This window comes from Ambystoma mexicanum, chromosome 3q, assembly GCF_040938575.1.
Source record: "Ambystoma mexicanum isolate Mex_15411 chromosome 3q, UKY_AmexF1_1, whole genome shotgun sequence".
NCBI classification, from domain to species: Eukaryota; Metazoa; Chordata; class Amphibia; order Caudata; family Ambystomatidae; genus Ambystoma; species Ambystoma mexicanum.
The window spans coordinates 129,875,541-129,891,875 of NC_090926.1; the positions used below are offsets into that span (position 1 = coordinate 129,875,541).

Sequence of the window (16,335 nt, forward strand, 5' to 3'; positions counted from 1 at the left end):
CGGGGCTCGCGCAGAAGCCGCCGAGCCGCTCCGGCCCCCTCCTTTGGGGAGGCGTGGCCGGAGCTCAGGCAGCGCGTTTGTATCATCAGTGCGACGCGGAATCCCGATAGAGAGGACCCGGGCACGGCAGTGAATAAGCCATACTACATTCTGACCTCAGTCGGTGGAATAATTGCAGGCTGCGCCGCATCAACGCCCGCAACAGCGTGTCACGAGCGGAGAGCAGAGAAGCTCCAGAACCACACGCTCGGCACGCGATCACAGTAAACAAGCTGCTGAGAGCATCTCGAGCCCAGAAGCTCGTGGAGGCTGGGTCCAAAAGACCCAATTGGAATAAAAGTGCCTCAGAATGTGGGATCTAGGTCCCAAAGGCACAACTGAGATAAAGGTGTCATTCCAGGCACTCAAAGAATAATACATCCGATGCAGCCACAGAGAGTAATAAAAAGAAAATATATATATATATATATATATTTATATATATAAACAAAGTTAAGACTAAGGAAGATATACAGGCCTGCCAGTTTGGTGGGTGTGCTAAGACACCTGTTGCAGGTACCTCAGGCACACAGCAGCCTCACAGAATGTCAGAATTTTAGTGGAGTGAAGAGGAGCAGTCCTTGGACTTAGCTGCCAGCTTCAAGGGGGTGCTGGGTAACTCACTAGTGGAGGCAGTGGCTCAAGAGGTGAAACCCCTACAAGAAAGGCTGGAAACTCTGGAAGCAATCCTGCACCAGCCGAAAGATAGCACCGGCATTGCAGATCGCACGCACACAGATCCCTCTACAGGAGGGACTAAGGGGAGTACTCAGGCCCGTAAGAGGAAGGTCTCTTGTGACCCCCAGGGCCCTTTGGATGGGGCAAAACCAAAGGCCCCGGAGGTAGTCGTCGCCTTCGCAAAGCTCAGAGAAGCATATTTTCGTTGCCAGACAGTGCCAGACCTCACAACCCCTACTCCCGCGGAGGAAGTCGATAGGGAGGATGACCCAGGATCGGAAGAGGAGCCAGCGGAAGGTGACCTACCCTCCCAAGATGAGGAGGAGGTAGTGGAGGAAGAAGAAGCCAAGCCCAGCGGGGGCAAAAGAGCCCGCAAAGAGAAACACCTCGAAGAGGTGGAAGAGGATATGTTCGACCCAGACAGTATCCGGAACCCAAGGTCATCAGACTGGCAACCATCACCAAGAGTGGCGCAGTACATGACCATCATGCTAAGGAAAGCACTCGACAAAGAAGTGCGACAGCGCCTGCCTGCGCGCAGAGTGCCCAAGACCAGCCCTCCCGGGTAAAGTGGCCGAAACACCAGAGCTGGACCCCAAGATGCTTCCTTTTGTATGAAAGACCCTCGCAAGGGCATCGACAGATCTTCGAAGAGCTGCCAAGAAAAAGTACTAGATCTGGCAGGACCAGTGGCGAAGATCATGGACCTGGCCGAAAGAGCCAGGGACACAGGAGAGGAGGTAGACCCTGACGCCCTAGCAGGCTAGGCGCAGAGAGCAGTATGCCTACTAGGCAACGCCAACTGCGCTGTCGCCTCAGAACGGAGGAGAGGCTTATTGCTAAAGATCGATCTCAAGCTCAGTGATCTCGTGTCATACGAAGCGGGAGAAGCAGCTCAAGGACTCCTATTCGGAGAAACATTTGGGAAAGAGATGGGCCGCTTCGTCGGCACATATACCTCACTAGAGAAGGCTCAAGCTTCGATTCAGAACATTTTCCCTAACCGGGTTTTTGCCGGGACCGACCGCTACAGGGGTCGCGCGGCTGGTCGAAACCAAGGAGGAAGACGACCCCCGAACCCCAGGGCCCAATAATGGGAGAACAGGCAGCAGGATTCCTTCTTCCCTGCTAGGGGACGCTTCCCGAGAAGGCGCAGAGGAAGAGGAACCGGCCGAGGACAAGGATTTACACAAGGTGAGAGTGACACATTACCCTCCAGTGGGGGGGAGAACAGCTATTTTGTGGGGAAACTGGCGTGCGCTTTCCAGCGATGCTTGGATATTGCAAACCATGTTGGGTCTGCGTCTAGAGTTTATAGAGCCGCCTATTCAAGAACGCAAACCACACCACCAGCAATTAGCGCGCTCAGAGCAGAGCCTTCTTGATCACAAGCTGTTGCAGCTCGCCCAGAAAGACGCCATAGAGCGATGTCCAAAAGCGCCCAATCTCGTGAGCAACATGTTCCTAGTGCACAGGAAGGAGAAAGTGAGACCAGTAATAAACCCGAAGGAGTTGAATGGCTGGATGGTCTACCGTCATTTCAAAATGGAGGGTATCCACCAGCTCCGAGACACCCTCAGAGAAGGGGATTGGCTGACAAGACTAGACCTGAAGGACGCTTACCTAACAGTCCCAGTATCCTAGCTTTCCGCTGGAGAGGGCAGTACTGGCAATTCAAGACTATGCCCTTGGGGCTTGCATCAGCTCCAGAGGTTTTTACCAAGCTGATGAAGCCAGTAGCTGCAGCGATACGAGAGAAGGGCATCCGATTGATTATATATCTAGACGACCTTCTCCTACGGGCCGAGGATCGGGAGGCGCTAGTATACCAGACGGAATGGGTACAGAGCCTGCTACTATCTTTAGGATTTTTGGTCCATGTGGAGAAATCGGATACCTTTCCGGCACAGAGACTAGACTTCCTGGGATTTATACTGTACACCAAGAGAGCCACACTGGAACTTCCAGCTCGGAAGATGCGAGACATCAAAAGAGAGTTAAGAGGATGTCTCCAGAAACAAGTGGTGTCACTCAGGACATTAGCAAGGATAGTGGGCCTGCTAGCAGCATCCATTCAAGCCATATTTCCCAGGCCCTTACACTATCGGGCGCTGCAGAGGCTAAAGATAAAACACTTTCAGCAGGGCTTGAGGTATCATCAATTAGTACCTTAGGATCAAGAGTCAGTAACAGAACTGGAATGGTGGTTGAAGAATATGGACGCCTGGGATGGGCGAGCCATTTTTGGAGACCGGCCAGACCTGATCATAGAATCCAACGCAAGCCAACTGGGCTGGGGTGTCCGTTGCGGGAACCTACAGACAGGAGGGAAATGGAGCGAAGAGGAGCTCCGCCTCCACATAAACTGCCTAAAGCTATTAGAAGGATCCTTCGCAATCAAGGCCTTCACGAAAGGCAAGATGAAATCCTGCGTACTGCTGAAGATGGACAATATCTCAGCAGTTCGATACATAAACCACCTTGGTGGCACCAGATCCAGGATGTTAGCGGAGCTAGCGAAAGATTTCTGGCACTTCTGTCTTCAGTCAGAGACGTCAGTAATGGCAGAATACCTGCCCAGAGCGCTGAATGTAGTTGCGGACTGGAATTCAGGATACCTCATGGACTCCAGCAATTGAAAGCTGGATCCGACAGTATTTCAGAGGATGAATCAGATGTGAGGTCTTCTGCACATAAACCTCTTCACGTCACGACTGAACGCACATAGAGCAGATTATTTCAGCTGGAGACTGGACCCAGATGCTCGAGGAACGGACGCATTTCTACAAGAATGGAGCAGAGGCCCGCACTACGCCTTTCCCCCATTCATAATACTGAGCAGAGTTCTAGCGAAATGTCGGAGGGAGAGAGCAGAACTGCTGTTAGTAGCACCACTGTGGAAATCGCAAGTATGGTTTCCGATGCTAATGATACTAGCAGTAGACCAGCCGAGAGTGCTGCCGGAAGGAGAGCAACTGCTCACGGACCCAGTTGGGTCATATCATCCTCTGAAAGTGAGAGGGACACTCCCGCTCATCGTCTGAAGGATATCAGGAGACGTTGGGCATTGCCAGGCATTTCGGCACAGGCTGCAGAGTTTATCGCTGAATCCTGGGCTCCATCCACCAGGAGGAGCTACGACGCCGCTTGGGCCAAATGGGTTAGCTGGTGTAGAAGGGGAGGTGTTCATCCCGTTTCAGCACCTGTAGTGACGATCCTGAACTTCCTAGCACAGCTACTGCAGGACAGGAAAGCTTTCCACACAATAGGTGTACACAGATCAGCAATATCAGCAGGACACCTGCCAATCGAAAGTGTGACAGCAGGGGAACACCCAGCTGTAGTGAGTTGATACGAGGAGCGAAATTTAAGTCTGCCCCAGAACATCGTTATCATACGATGTGGGACGTATCAGCGGTCCTTCAGCTTCTAGAGAGCTGGCCGGCGAATAGATATTTGTCTCTTAAGCAACTGTCAGGGAAACTAGCGATGCTACTATGACTAGTCTCTTGTAAACGAGTATCAGATGTATGAGCACTAGAGATAAATAGAAGGTCATTCGGGCCGGAAGGAGTTACCTTCTCCGTGGTTCAGAGAACTAAGACAGGGACCTCCTCGGTCCACTATCCGTATTTCCCGAATAGAGCTAAATTGTGTGTAGCGAACTGTATCAGAGAATACAAAAACAGAACAGCAGAGCATAGAGCAGCAAGTACCACGCAATTCCTTATAGCGCATAGGAAGTCTTTTCGGGGGGTAGCTACAGCAACCATCGATAGATGGGTGAAGGAAATCATGCAAGCAGCTAACATAGATTTGAGAAAGTATGGAGCTCACTCAGTGCGGGGAGCCATGGCATCTAAAGCATTCAAGGCAGGGGTGTCTTTGAGGGACATTATGCTAGCAGTAGACTGGGCTAATGATCGCACCTTTAAGGAATTTTATTTTAAGCCGACAGAAAGTTTAGCAGCCGCTGTAGTCAGAAGCTTTGAACAAGCATAATGCTCGCCTCCAGTCTTGCCATAGAATAAAGATTACCCCTGCTTTCTGCGCAGGGAGTATTAATTCTATTAAAGACTAGGAGGCAAGCATTAAATTCCCTCTCATTCATGTATTGATTATGATGTATGACTGTTGGTACTAACTAATGATGGTATTTTCACAGGTTAATGGCAAATACATGAACGCCACCCTGATTAATTGCTTTGTATTATTTCCTAGGGGACGAACCAAAGAACAATTGAAAGGACAGACTAGCAACGGTAGTCAGTTGAAGTCGAGGAGTTAGACAATCCAGTTTGCAGTGGTTAAAGTCTGCGCTCTGTTGGCAGGACATAGTGTGGAGTTTAAGTGACTATTCGGAGCATGTAATAGAGAGGAGGAGCACAGGGACAGGATGTGGTCATAGCTGAGCAAGGAGGAAGATGGACTACAGAGGCAATGGGGATTGCAGTTCAGAAAAGAAAAAGTCATTTTGGGACATTTTACAGTATTTGTTGTTAGTTTGTTGAAACTGCTGAGGAGTAGTAATAAATGAAGTTGGAGCATAATGCCTGCCTCCTAGTCTTTAATAGAATTAATACTCCCTGCGCAGAAAGCAGGGGTAATCTTTATTATAAAGGCAAGGCTCCCACAATTGATAGATCTGCCGTACACATGGAACTTGGTTCTTATATTCAATGTTTGCTGAACAATCTTACGTATTGTTAACAAGTATATTCTTTCAAATAAACATTGCTAGCACCGTAGCTCATTTTGTCTGCAATGGTATTGATCTTCTTTTTAAGCATTAGACTACGCAATTATTAATGCGATACCCCCAACAGGGGTGTAAATGTGTACCTGCTTGTTGGTTCTGCGATAAAATGTGTCTCTGTGCAACCATGGAGTCGGGCGTGTGCACTCCCTCGCGTCCGCGCTCTGTGTCCAGCCAGTCGCTGTCTCCGAGAGTGGTTTCTAAAGAATACGGTAAATGGGTACCATTAGTTACTTATCTTATAGGTGTCGGTAATAGCAAAATCTAGTTTGGGCGGTGGACAGATTCTCTTAAGACATTCACTGACAACGGATGAGCACCTTAGCTAGTTTGTTAGGTAGGGAACAACCCATATAAGTAGGGAAATACAGGTGTTAGACTTTTCTTTAATAGAAACCCACTTGAAATGTCTTACAAGAGTCCGCTTCCTTCTTCCGAACTGCCACAATACACTCTGCTTCATCCCATGGTCGAGCACAACAACCTAATTTCAAATGTCTTTAATTGATTACCTAATTCTAAACATGGCTTGTATTGACATCTACTAGGGAAATTAGTACTGTAGCACATTTTCATTTAGATAACGCACAAGGAAATTGTGTCGGGAAAGTCAGTTCAAGGAGGCCCGCTCTAGTGCAATTTTTGGAGACTGGTGCAGCATGCCTGCATTAATCAGTGACCTCTTTATGTAGGAAGAGATATGAACACGGATAAGCGAATACAGAGAGAGGAGAAGCTTGGCACCCTCATTCAGGAACACTGCACCATCTGCAACACACAGACAAACATAATTAGTGAAGTAAATTGCATGTCTCGAGAACACATCTCTGAAACACTTCCATACTGAACCGTGCTGCATTCAGTGAATTCTAGTGTAAGTGGGGGGATCATTGCATGCAGTGTACTGACATTCTGTAAAATGCTTTATGAGCTCATCTACTAGCTCATTAATGTATGGGTACCAGACTTGGTTACTGAGCAGTTGCTTGGTATTTACCATGCCTGTGGACCTTTGTGGGCAGCATGGACCAGTTCTTTCCTCTGACTTTTTGGTACAACGAGTCTGTATCCTCGCAGTAACAGCCCTTGGTCTGACACTGCTAACTCATTACTGATGACCGCTAGCTGGTGAAGCTCCTTCATGCAAAACCAAAGAGCCGATGGCTGGAAGGTTAAGAATGAATCGTAAGTGGGACGGATATGCCCAGACATGGGTCCAGTGCCTCCCGGGTCTAGAGACCCAAGCTACTCCTCAATGATGAGGCTCAACCAGGCAAAACATGTCTGGGGATGCTTGTTGTCTTGTGCAGAAGGGATGTGACCTAGCAGTTCGGGTGGGACTGCCCCTTTTGTGGTGGGACCAAGCCTGATTCGCATATGGTCTTTCCCCTTCTGTAATGGCATGGCAGGCAAAGAATGATGGCCTGGGGGGTTGCCCAGAGCAATGGCAGAGGTTACGATTAATTTTGAACCTTCCAGCCATCAGCTCTTGCGTTTTGCTATAAAAGCTCCTTCATGACCACCCCTGCGTGTGGTGACAGTCTTGCTTGTACCCTTTCCATTTGTTTCTTTGGTGAGAAATATAGTAGTCCTCAATGTCAGGTCTCTTCTGGATGCTGTAACAATATCATCTCATCTTCTGTAAGGGCAGGTGGGTGTGCACGTGTGGTTATATATTGCAGGTAATCACCTGCTTTGTTTTGTGACATCACAGACTATGCAGGTACAGGGTGGAGGGAGATCTAATAGGCAGGGTTAAGGTCTTTGAATTGCTGGTGAATAATGTAGTCCTAATCCTGCATCTGCATACCCTACTGCTCAATACGAGGAGAAATCTTGATTGTGGGGTTCCAAAACAGTGACAAGAGAGCCTCCTGGTCTTTTGGCAATTACAAAATGATGGAAAGATTCCCAAGCCCATAATGCAGAAAGGCTCTTTTTTACGGTTGGGAATACGTGACTAGGCGATAAGGTGTTTTCAGTTTGCATTGCCTTCTTCATTTTGTGCTAGTATAGCTCCCAGCCTCACAGGGCTAGCTAGCATCAACAGATATTTCGGTAGAACACAGGGGTTTCAAATAGACTACGTGTTGCACAGATGACAGAGCAGCTTTAATATTATCAAACTTTTGCTGGCAGATCAGTGCCCCTTTGAATTGTAAGTCTTTCTTTGGGAGTTGGTGAACTGGTTCTTGTGAATGTCACAGTTTTTTTTTTATTCTTTATTAGGTTTTTAGATAACATTACAAACAAACAAACACATCATAAACAAACATAAACAAAAAACAAAGCTGGCTGTCGGCCCCAAGTGCGGGTTTTCCTCCGCCTGTTCCGTCTTCGAGTAAGCAAGGAATCTGTTCGCTTTAAACTGGCTCTTTCCCTGCAGTGGTTTTGAAAGTGTCTTAGTTCATGGCCACCCATGCTTGGAGGTCTGACCTGTGTTTTTCCCTTTACCACTCCTCCTCCCCTCCCGGCTCTTCCTCTCCGCTCTCCTCCCTGTTTTCGAATAAGCTCTGTATCAGTGAGTTCCATGCCATTATTCTTTGTCCTGTTTCCCCTTCACCTTTCTGTACCGCCCTCATCCACACTGCCGTTTCAGTCATCGCCCATTTCTGAATATCTGCCCACCATGAGTCTATCGTCGGGCCCTCTCTTGATTTCCAAGCCATTGCTATCCGCCGTTTGGCTAGTACGCATATCAAGTCTTTCATTTTTGCGAGGTGCGACCTATTCTTGCCTCCTCTTGGGAAGAGGCCCAGCAGGTACATTTCAGAATTTCCCGTTTGTATTTGGAGTCCACTTCCCGCCACTTTGCTTCTGATTCCATCCCAAAAGACCTGTATCACTGGGCAGGTCCAGAACATGTGTATAATGTCCGCATCCTCTTCCGGGCAGCGGGGGCATGTACAGGGATCTCCCAGCTTCATCCTATTCATTCTCATAGGTGTGAGGTACGCCCTATGTGTAGTATATAATTGTGCTTGCTTGAACCTTGCGTTCCTTGATACTTTTTTGGGGTATCTTAGCGCTCTAGTCCATTCATGATCACTGAGGGGTATTCCTAGTTCGTCCTCCCATCTACCTCTCGTTTGTAGGACTTGTGAATTCTTGGATTTTAGCAACTGTTCGTATAGCTTGGAGGTTGTGTGTCCCCCTTCCGATATATCGTACCATGCATCTAGTTCTCCTCCTGTGTCCTCTTGTTCTGGCCACTACGGCCACCTCTTCTTCATTGTCAGCATCATTCTATTATATAGGAGGAATTGGCCTTCGTGTATGTCATATTCTTCCACCATATCTCGGAACTCCGCCCATTGTTCTTCCCTCCTCAAATCTCCTATTTGCGCTACTCCTTTGGCTTCCCAGTGGGATCTATACATTGCAACTGTATTTGTGTCCTTGCCTATTATTCCCGCTAGTGGAATCTGCGGCGAGCAAGGGTCTTTGGTCCCCTGGAGTCTCCACGCCCTCGACCAGAGCTCTGTTGCTAACCTAAACATGTTGGGTAGGGCCTTGAGCAGAGGTTTGTCTATGCATGGGATTTCCCTTAGGTAAAAGGATCTCAGTGCTGGTTGGAAGAGTATGTTGTCTATTAATTCATCTTCTCCCAGCCATTTAACTACTTATTTCAGTTGCCCTCCCAGGTAGTATCTTTCGAAGTCCGGTACTCTGATGCCCCCCTCCTCGTGGTCCCTCTGCAATGTTGTCATGGCAATTTTACACCTTCCCCCACCCAATAGGAACCTCTGTGTCATTGTGTTCAACTTCATGAAGAAAGCTCTGGGTATGGCGTGGGGAATGTTCGTGAAATAGTATAATAGCCGTGGGAGTACTACCATTTTCAGGATGGCCGCTCTCCCTATCATCCCCAATGAGAGTGTCTCCCAGAAACCCATGGCCTTTTGTATTCTATCTAGGGCTGCCTGTGTGTTATATTCGTGTGACTCTGAGTGTTGTGGTGTATCTCTATTCCCAGATATCGGAAGGAGCCCTGAGCCCAAGCTAGCCCCATATCTGGGAGTCTGTCTCGGGGGACCTGTTTTAAGTCAGCCAAGGGGAATAAGACCGATTTCTCTCTATTGATGGCTATCCCTGAGAGTCTGGTGTATGCGTCCGCCGCCTCCAGTAGGCAGGCTAGGTTGGCACGCGGATTATCAACAAAAAGAAAGATTTCATCCGCGCACAGCGAGATCTGATGGACCACCCCGTCTACGTCTATCCCTGTGTCCCCATACTCTGCCCGGAGGAAGACCGCCCACGGCTCCAAAGCCAGTATGTACAACATCAGTGACAGTAGGCAGCCTTGTTTGGTTCCCGTGTATATCCTCCAAGCTTTTGAAATATGCCTTCCCATTTTTACTCTCGCTCTAGGTCCCTGTACAGCAGTCTAATCCATCTGAGAAATCCCTCCCCCAAACCAAAGTGGGCGAGGACGCTCAGCAACCACTTCCAGCTCACAGAAGCAAAGGCCTTAATGGCGTCTAATGACACTACTGCGCATTCCCCTCGTCTCTGATTCATCTGTTCTATAACATAGTGTAATCTGCGGAGGTTCCATGACGTGTTTCGCCCTGGGACGTAGCCCGTTTGGTCTGAGTGGATCAACGTGGATATAACCGATTTCAGACGGTTTGCTAGAACCGTTGTAAGTATTTTGGTGTCTTGGTTGATGAGGGAGATCGGCCTATATGACGTGCATTCTACTGGGTATTTACCTGGCTTTAGGATCAGGACTATTATCATTTCTGACATGCTATTTGGCAATTGTGCTTCCTCGTATGCCTCCAGATATGTTTCTAGCATTTTTGGGGCAATGGTACTTTTGTATGTCTTATAGAACTCCCCTGGGAGCCCATCCGGGCCCGGGGTTTTACCCGAGGGGAGCTCAGAGATCACCATTTAAATTTCCTCTACGGTAATCGGGGCGTCCAATACTTGGGCCTGGTCTGCTGTTAGCTTCGGTAACCTGATCTCTGCTAGGGCGTCTGGGATGTCTTCCGGCTCCACATCCGGATTAGGAGCATAAAGCCGCTCACAGAAGCCGGCGAATAGGTTATTTATATCTTCCTGATTCCTAACCTCTGTTCATGTATCATCATTTAATACTGCTATGGGGTCCCTCTTGTTTTCCTGTTTGGTAAACCACGCTAGTAGTCTACTGGGTTTATCCCCTTCTGCGTGCAATCTCTGTAAGTATTTCCCATAAATCAGCTTCCCCAGTTTCTCCCAGAGTACTATGCATCTCTTTCTTAGCTCCAGTAGTTCCCTGGGTTCCCGGCCCGCCCTTTCCGCCCTTCGTTCCTCTGTTTTAACCTCCCTTTCTATTTCGTCCAGCTGAGCCACGATTGAACCCTTCAACCCTGCCGTTTTCCCAATTGCCGCCCCTCTTATCACTACCTTGAAAGCGTCCCAGAGCGTGACATTGCTCTCCACGCTCCCCTCATTTTGTTCAACATAATCTTCTATCACCTCCTGCAGATATGCCTCAAATTCACCCTGTCCTAGTGCATCTGCACGGAGGCGCCATGTTGGTATTGGGGTTTTTCTGTAGGTGTGTGCCCATGTTGCCAGTATCGAGGCGTGATCTGAAAGTGTACGTGCTTTAATGTCGATTCCCGTGAATTCTATCAGAGAGTCACTGCCAGTGAATAGGTAATCTATTCGTGTAAATACCCCATGGGGTGCGCTATAATGTGTGTACCCTCTCCCGTCTCCATGTACCTGCCTCCAGACGTCCACCAACTGCAATCGTGTGAGGGTCTTGTGAAGCTCCCTGGCAGGGGGTGCTGGCTTCCTGTGCTTGTCATCCAACCTGTCGAGAAGCGGGTTCAAGGTGCAGTTAAAGTCTCCGGCCCAGATGAACGTGGCTCCCCTGTACTGAGCCATTTTGGGTGCTAGATTCCTGAAGAAAACAGTGACGTCGTGGTTTGAGGCATAGGTGTTGATCAAACATACTTCCCTGCTTTCAAGCATCCCGTGCACCAGCACCATTCTCCCCTCCTGGTCACTTTCCTGCTTTATTAGCTGGAACGATACTCCCGGTGCAATCCATATTAATGCTCCCCTTGCATAGTTTGAGTATGTTGTGCTGTATACTTGTCCTCCCCATTTCTTGTTCACCCTGGCCTGTTTATCTGCTGTCAGATGGGTCTTTTGTAGCATTGCTATCTTGACTTTCATTCTGTTCAGCCAGGCGTATACCCTGAGTCATTTGAAATAAGTATTGAGCCCTCGCACATTCCAGGTTGCTATAGTTATCTCATCAGGGCCCATATTTGTATTGTTTACTCTGGCTCCGTTGGCCCATAGCCTTCCATTCGGGTTTTCCCCTGTTTCTTCTCTTCCCGTCCGGTCTTCGGGGCATGCCTCTTTCCCCCATGTCCTTTTTGCCTCTGCGCTTGGGGTGATTTCCTTTGTTGCATTGCGGCCTGTAGACCTGGCACCCGCTCACTCGAGCTGTTCCATGTACATATACATTGTTCCTTCCACCCTTGATGCCTACAGCCAACCAACACAAACCATAACTTTCAAACTAACGCCCAGCCACCCTCCCCCTGCTTGGGCCTCGCCGCTCGTCTTGCTCTGTAACTGGAAGAGGCACTGGCTCACCGCAGCGTGATGCCTCCAAACTGGCATCCGAACTTGTAGAACTTTCTGTATTGGGGGGTGGTTTTCCTGTACCATCCCAGCTGGGTTAGAGCGAGTCGCTCCTTCGTGCTATACATCTGGCCTGGTCGAATCACCTTGACGTCTTGTTCCTGGGGGTCGGTGCTCCTTTTCACCGGGGCTGATTCTCATTATTGTTCAAGTTTCTCCGTCCCTCCTGGGGGAGGCCCTGCTGGTCCATCCATATGTGGGCGTCTTCTGTTGAGTCAAAGAAACATGATTTCCCTTGGTGTAGTACCTTAAGTTTGGCAGGATATAAGAGCATGTATCGCACTCCTGCCGACCTGAGACGCTCTTTGGTTGGACCGAATCTTGCCCTTTGTTTCTGGACCATGACCGTATAGTCGGGGTAAATAGTGATCTTAGAGGACTTCCTTATAATCTCTCTCCCTTCTCTTGAGAATGTTAGTATCTTCTCCCTGTCCCTAAAGTTCATGATCTTGGCAATCATCGCTCTTGGGGGGGGGCACCCGGCCGTGGTCTTTTGGTCAATGCCCTGTGTGCCCTCTCAACCGCAAAGCCCTGGGACAATGATCCAGCACCAATCTCTTGGAGCAGCATAGATTCGACATATTCTGTGGGATCTCTGCCTTCTTCGCCCTCTGGAAGCCTGATTATGCGAATATTATTCCTTCGTGCCCTTCCTTCCGCGTCCTCGGCCCTCTGTTCCAGGATCTTGATCTTCCGTACTGCCTCCGACATTTGTGTTTGTTTGGCCGCAACGTCCGTGGTGTTTTGCTGCACTTGCTGTTCTGCCATTCTTACTCTTTCTGTCAAGTTTCTGGCGTCCTGCCGAAGAAGGCCCACGTCAACCATGACAGTGTCCAGTTTGTTCTCTAAGGATGCCTTGAGGGCCCCTATCGCCGCGTCCATTTTGGCTTCAAGGGATGTTTGCAGAGCGGCTATAGCTTCCAGGATCAGTCCTACTGTAGTGTTTCCTGCTTGTTGTCCAGTAGCTGAGGAGGCCATTGCCGTAGTGGGCTGGGCAGGTTGTTTATTTCCAGGTGGTGTAGTGAACGTTTCTATGCTGGTTTGCTTTGCCTTCCCCTCCGTCTTTCGACTTGGCATTATATCGTCGGGGCTCACTTTGGTGCAGTCCGGCCCTAAGTTGGTCCGGATCCAACCGTGCCCGGGGTCGTCGATTCCTGGATGTCCCCCTCTGTGCGCACGGTTTCCCTTCCTGGGTCTCCAGCCGCTGCTCTGGGTGTTGCCTGTTTTTCGGGCCGGCCGCTCCCCTCCTTCCCGGGCTCTGAGCGCCGATTTGCTCCGGGGAACTCCTCGCTTGTTGTGCGCATGTTCCGGCGTCTTGTCTGCCGAGTTAGAGTCCGCTCTCCCGGCCGTATGTGCGCCTGCTGTCTGCCGCAAATTACTGGTCTATGCGGGTCCCCTTCCTGCTGTCGCCTCTTCCCGCCTTGCGGCTGTGATGCTTGGGGGAGGGCGATACAGTCCGTGCGCCGCCTCGCTGTATCAGGGTGGGGCCCTTGGCGTGCTCTCTCCGGTTTCACCACTTCTGTGTCTCTGTGAGTGGCCGGGCTCATTGCTGGGTCACCTGTGCAGATCGTCGATCCCCTCTCCGGTAGACCCCTGGTCAAGCTGGATGTTGTTTATCTCCGGCCCGCAGCTTCGCGCCTGTGATTTCCTCGCTCACAAGGCTCTGGCGTTCTCCCTGGCTGTTCAGCTCCTCGCGCCCGCCTTTTTGTTTCGTGCGAGCAGCTTCTTCTTTTGCCTTTTCTCTGCGATCCGACCTCCGATTTCCTTCGGGAGACTCAGCGAATGTACGGCAGATATTCCGACGTCTATTCTGTCACTTTAAGATAAATCACCAACGTTTTGGTACCAGTTTGATCGGATCTTCTTCAGGATCTCGAAGGTGCTTCTCAGTCGTGCCTCCTACCGCATGGCCGCCAAGCCACGCTCCTGTGAGTGTCACATAGTTGTGAATGTATCGGGCACAGTATCCCACCAGACCTAGAACTTACCTGATGTTGGCAACTTGGTACGGAGGTGGTAGCTTTTCCATTGTCAGGACTTTTGTTGGATTAAGGTTTGCTGCCAAATCAGAAATGAGGCGTCCGTAAAACTGGAGATGGCATAGGTTTATTTCGTAATTGTCAAAGTTTAGTGTGCGCCTTGCTTCCATGATGGCTTAAACTCTAACCAGTTCTTTACCATGTTTCACTTGTGTTCCGGTCGGAAATTAGCATGTTGTCACTATAGGTGAATGCATTGCCAAACAGTAGGAGAATGGGTCGAATGGTTTCTTGAAATATCTCGGCTCCTGACGAGATACAAACATTTTGCTTTTTGTAGCTGAACTAGCCTTTGTGAATGGAAAATGTTGTTATGTGCCTGTATTCCAGATGCAGTTCAAGCTGGTGATGGCCCTGATTGAGATCTAGTTAGAGAATGTCACAGCCTTGTTCAGGTTCAGGTGTACAATCATGTCTTCTATGTTTGTTCTCTTTGTATGGCGATATTTGGATGTGCATGTCAACTCAACGCAGAATCAGAAGTGTCCTCCTCTGTGGTCCAGCACAAGCAGGGAAACCCATGGAGTCATACCACATGCCACTTAAATAATATCTGAAGTAACTCATCAAGTTTACCAGATACACGTCGCTAAAGTGGAATCCTATCTTTTGTGGATGCTGATGATTGATGGACTTGATGTGTAGTTTCACAAGTGTATCTTTTAGACTGCTGAACCCAACGAACAGCTTGGGAAAAAGAGACTTTACAACTTATTTTGATAGTGGTAGCAGTATCTGTGATCATCTATGAGGCTTGCGAAATGATCACCAATGTCAGTATGGGAGTGCTCTTGTCATTGAGTGTGTACTTCTTAAGATACACATCTACATCTACATCTGTGCTGCCATTACCAGAGGTTCACCATGGATATGGGTTGCCATGTTGAACATTTTCCATGATGTGCATCACTTGATTCTGTTTTTATGGTATGTGCACCGGTTGTCATCACTGGGGGAATGGTTTCCCTTTCCTGTGTAGAGCCTGAAATGGTTAGGATGTCCAACCTCAATGCACTGTAAAGCAAGTATAGAACATTGCTGAGGGGTGTGAGAGCAATGTGGTGAAGGAAACAGTGCACCAAGAAGTGAACTGTGTAATAAAACTCATGGTGGCGAAGTCCAGAGACTAGCAAAGAGTGAAACATGTTATGGCAAAGCCAAAAGGCTGGTAAAGAGAGAGCCAAGTGAGTGTGAACCAGAACACAGGTGTTGCTACAAAAGAACCTGTGTGGGCAAGCAAGCCTAGGGTGACCGGTTACGTGACCTGTAATGGGTGGACCGTGAGGTCCAACAACTGTGCCTAGACAGGGTATACCTTATTGTGGAAGCCAACGAAATATACAGAAAGCAATTACAAGTGTATAAGGTTGAACGGGAACTGGTTTTGAATATTGAGAGACTGAACCTAAGCACAAGTTGGCAAGCTGAGCAAGCTGGTGTCGTGGGGAAGGGGAATCCTGAGACCAATTTTGAACTGTGTTCTGTTATTTTGGCAAGGGAAACCTGAGATTTATTTTGAACTATGTTGTGTTGAACTTGGGGAAGGGAACCCAGAGATTCCTTTTGAACTGTGTTGTCTTGAACATGGGGAAGGGAACCCCGAGACTTTGTGTAATTGTCTTTAACTTGAGGAAAGCTGGAAAGTAAGCCCAGAGCTGGAAGAAGCTCAGAACTTTATTTGGAACACTATTTCTTTTGATGCTGACATTCCTTCACATTGTTTAGCTTTAGGTGTGAGGGCAAGTATAGGTTTTGGACACAGATAGACTTTTAAGTTCAACTTACTGACTCAGACTATCCTTAGTTTCTTTAGGTAGAGAAATCCCACCCCAGTATAGGGCAAGTTAGGCCTTCAAGCATGCTGACATTTAAGTTAATAAAACATTTTTGTTTGAACTTTGAATCTATTGTCTGTGTCTTGCTTCAGGATGCCTTCACTGTTATGAGATATTTAAAACTAAGAAAACACACAGGATCTAGGACTGTGGACTGTCTCCCATCCGTGCAGTAACCGGAATCAACCCAGATTAGCTTCAAAGTAAGGAAGGAGGAAGGGCTGGTACCCTCAGGCCATGTTGCTCTAAGTGGTCTTGTAACCTCACCTCCCCTGCCCTCACCTATTCCCACCTCAGCACTCGCTTTTTCTGTGATGCAATTTGCTATAAA

The 16,335-nt window shown here is 48.7% G+C and overlaps 1 protein-coding gene across 1 annotated transcript in view; it reads right to left on the bottom strand.

Annotated features, from left to right (window-relative positions):
• The window catches only part of AMHR2 (anti-Mullerian hormone receptor type 2), a 1,032,826-nt gene that overhangs the window by 795,669 nt on the left and 220,822 nt on the right, over positions 1-16,335 (bottom strand). The window contains exon 2 of the mRNA XM_069653310.1: positions 5,560-5,673. Within this exon, the coding sequence (XP_069509411.1) occupies positions 5,560-5,673 (114 nt within the window). The remainder of the gene's footprint in view (positions 1-5,559; positions 5,674-16,335) is intronic.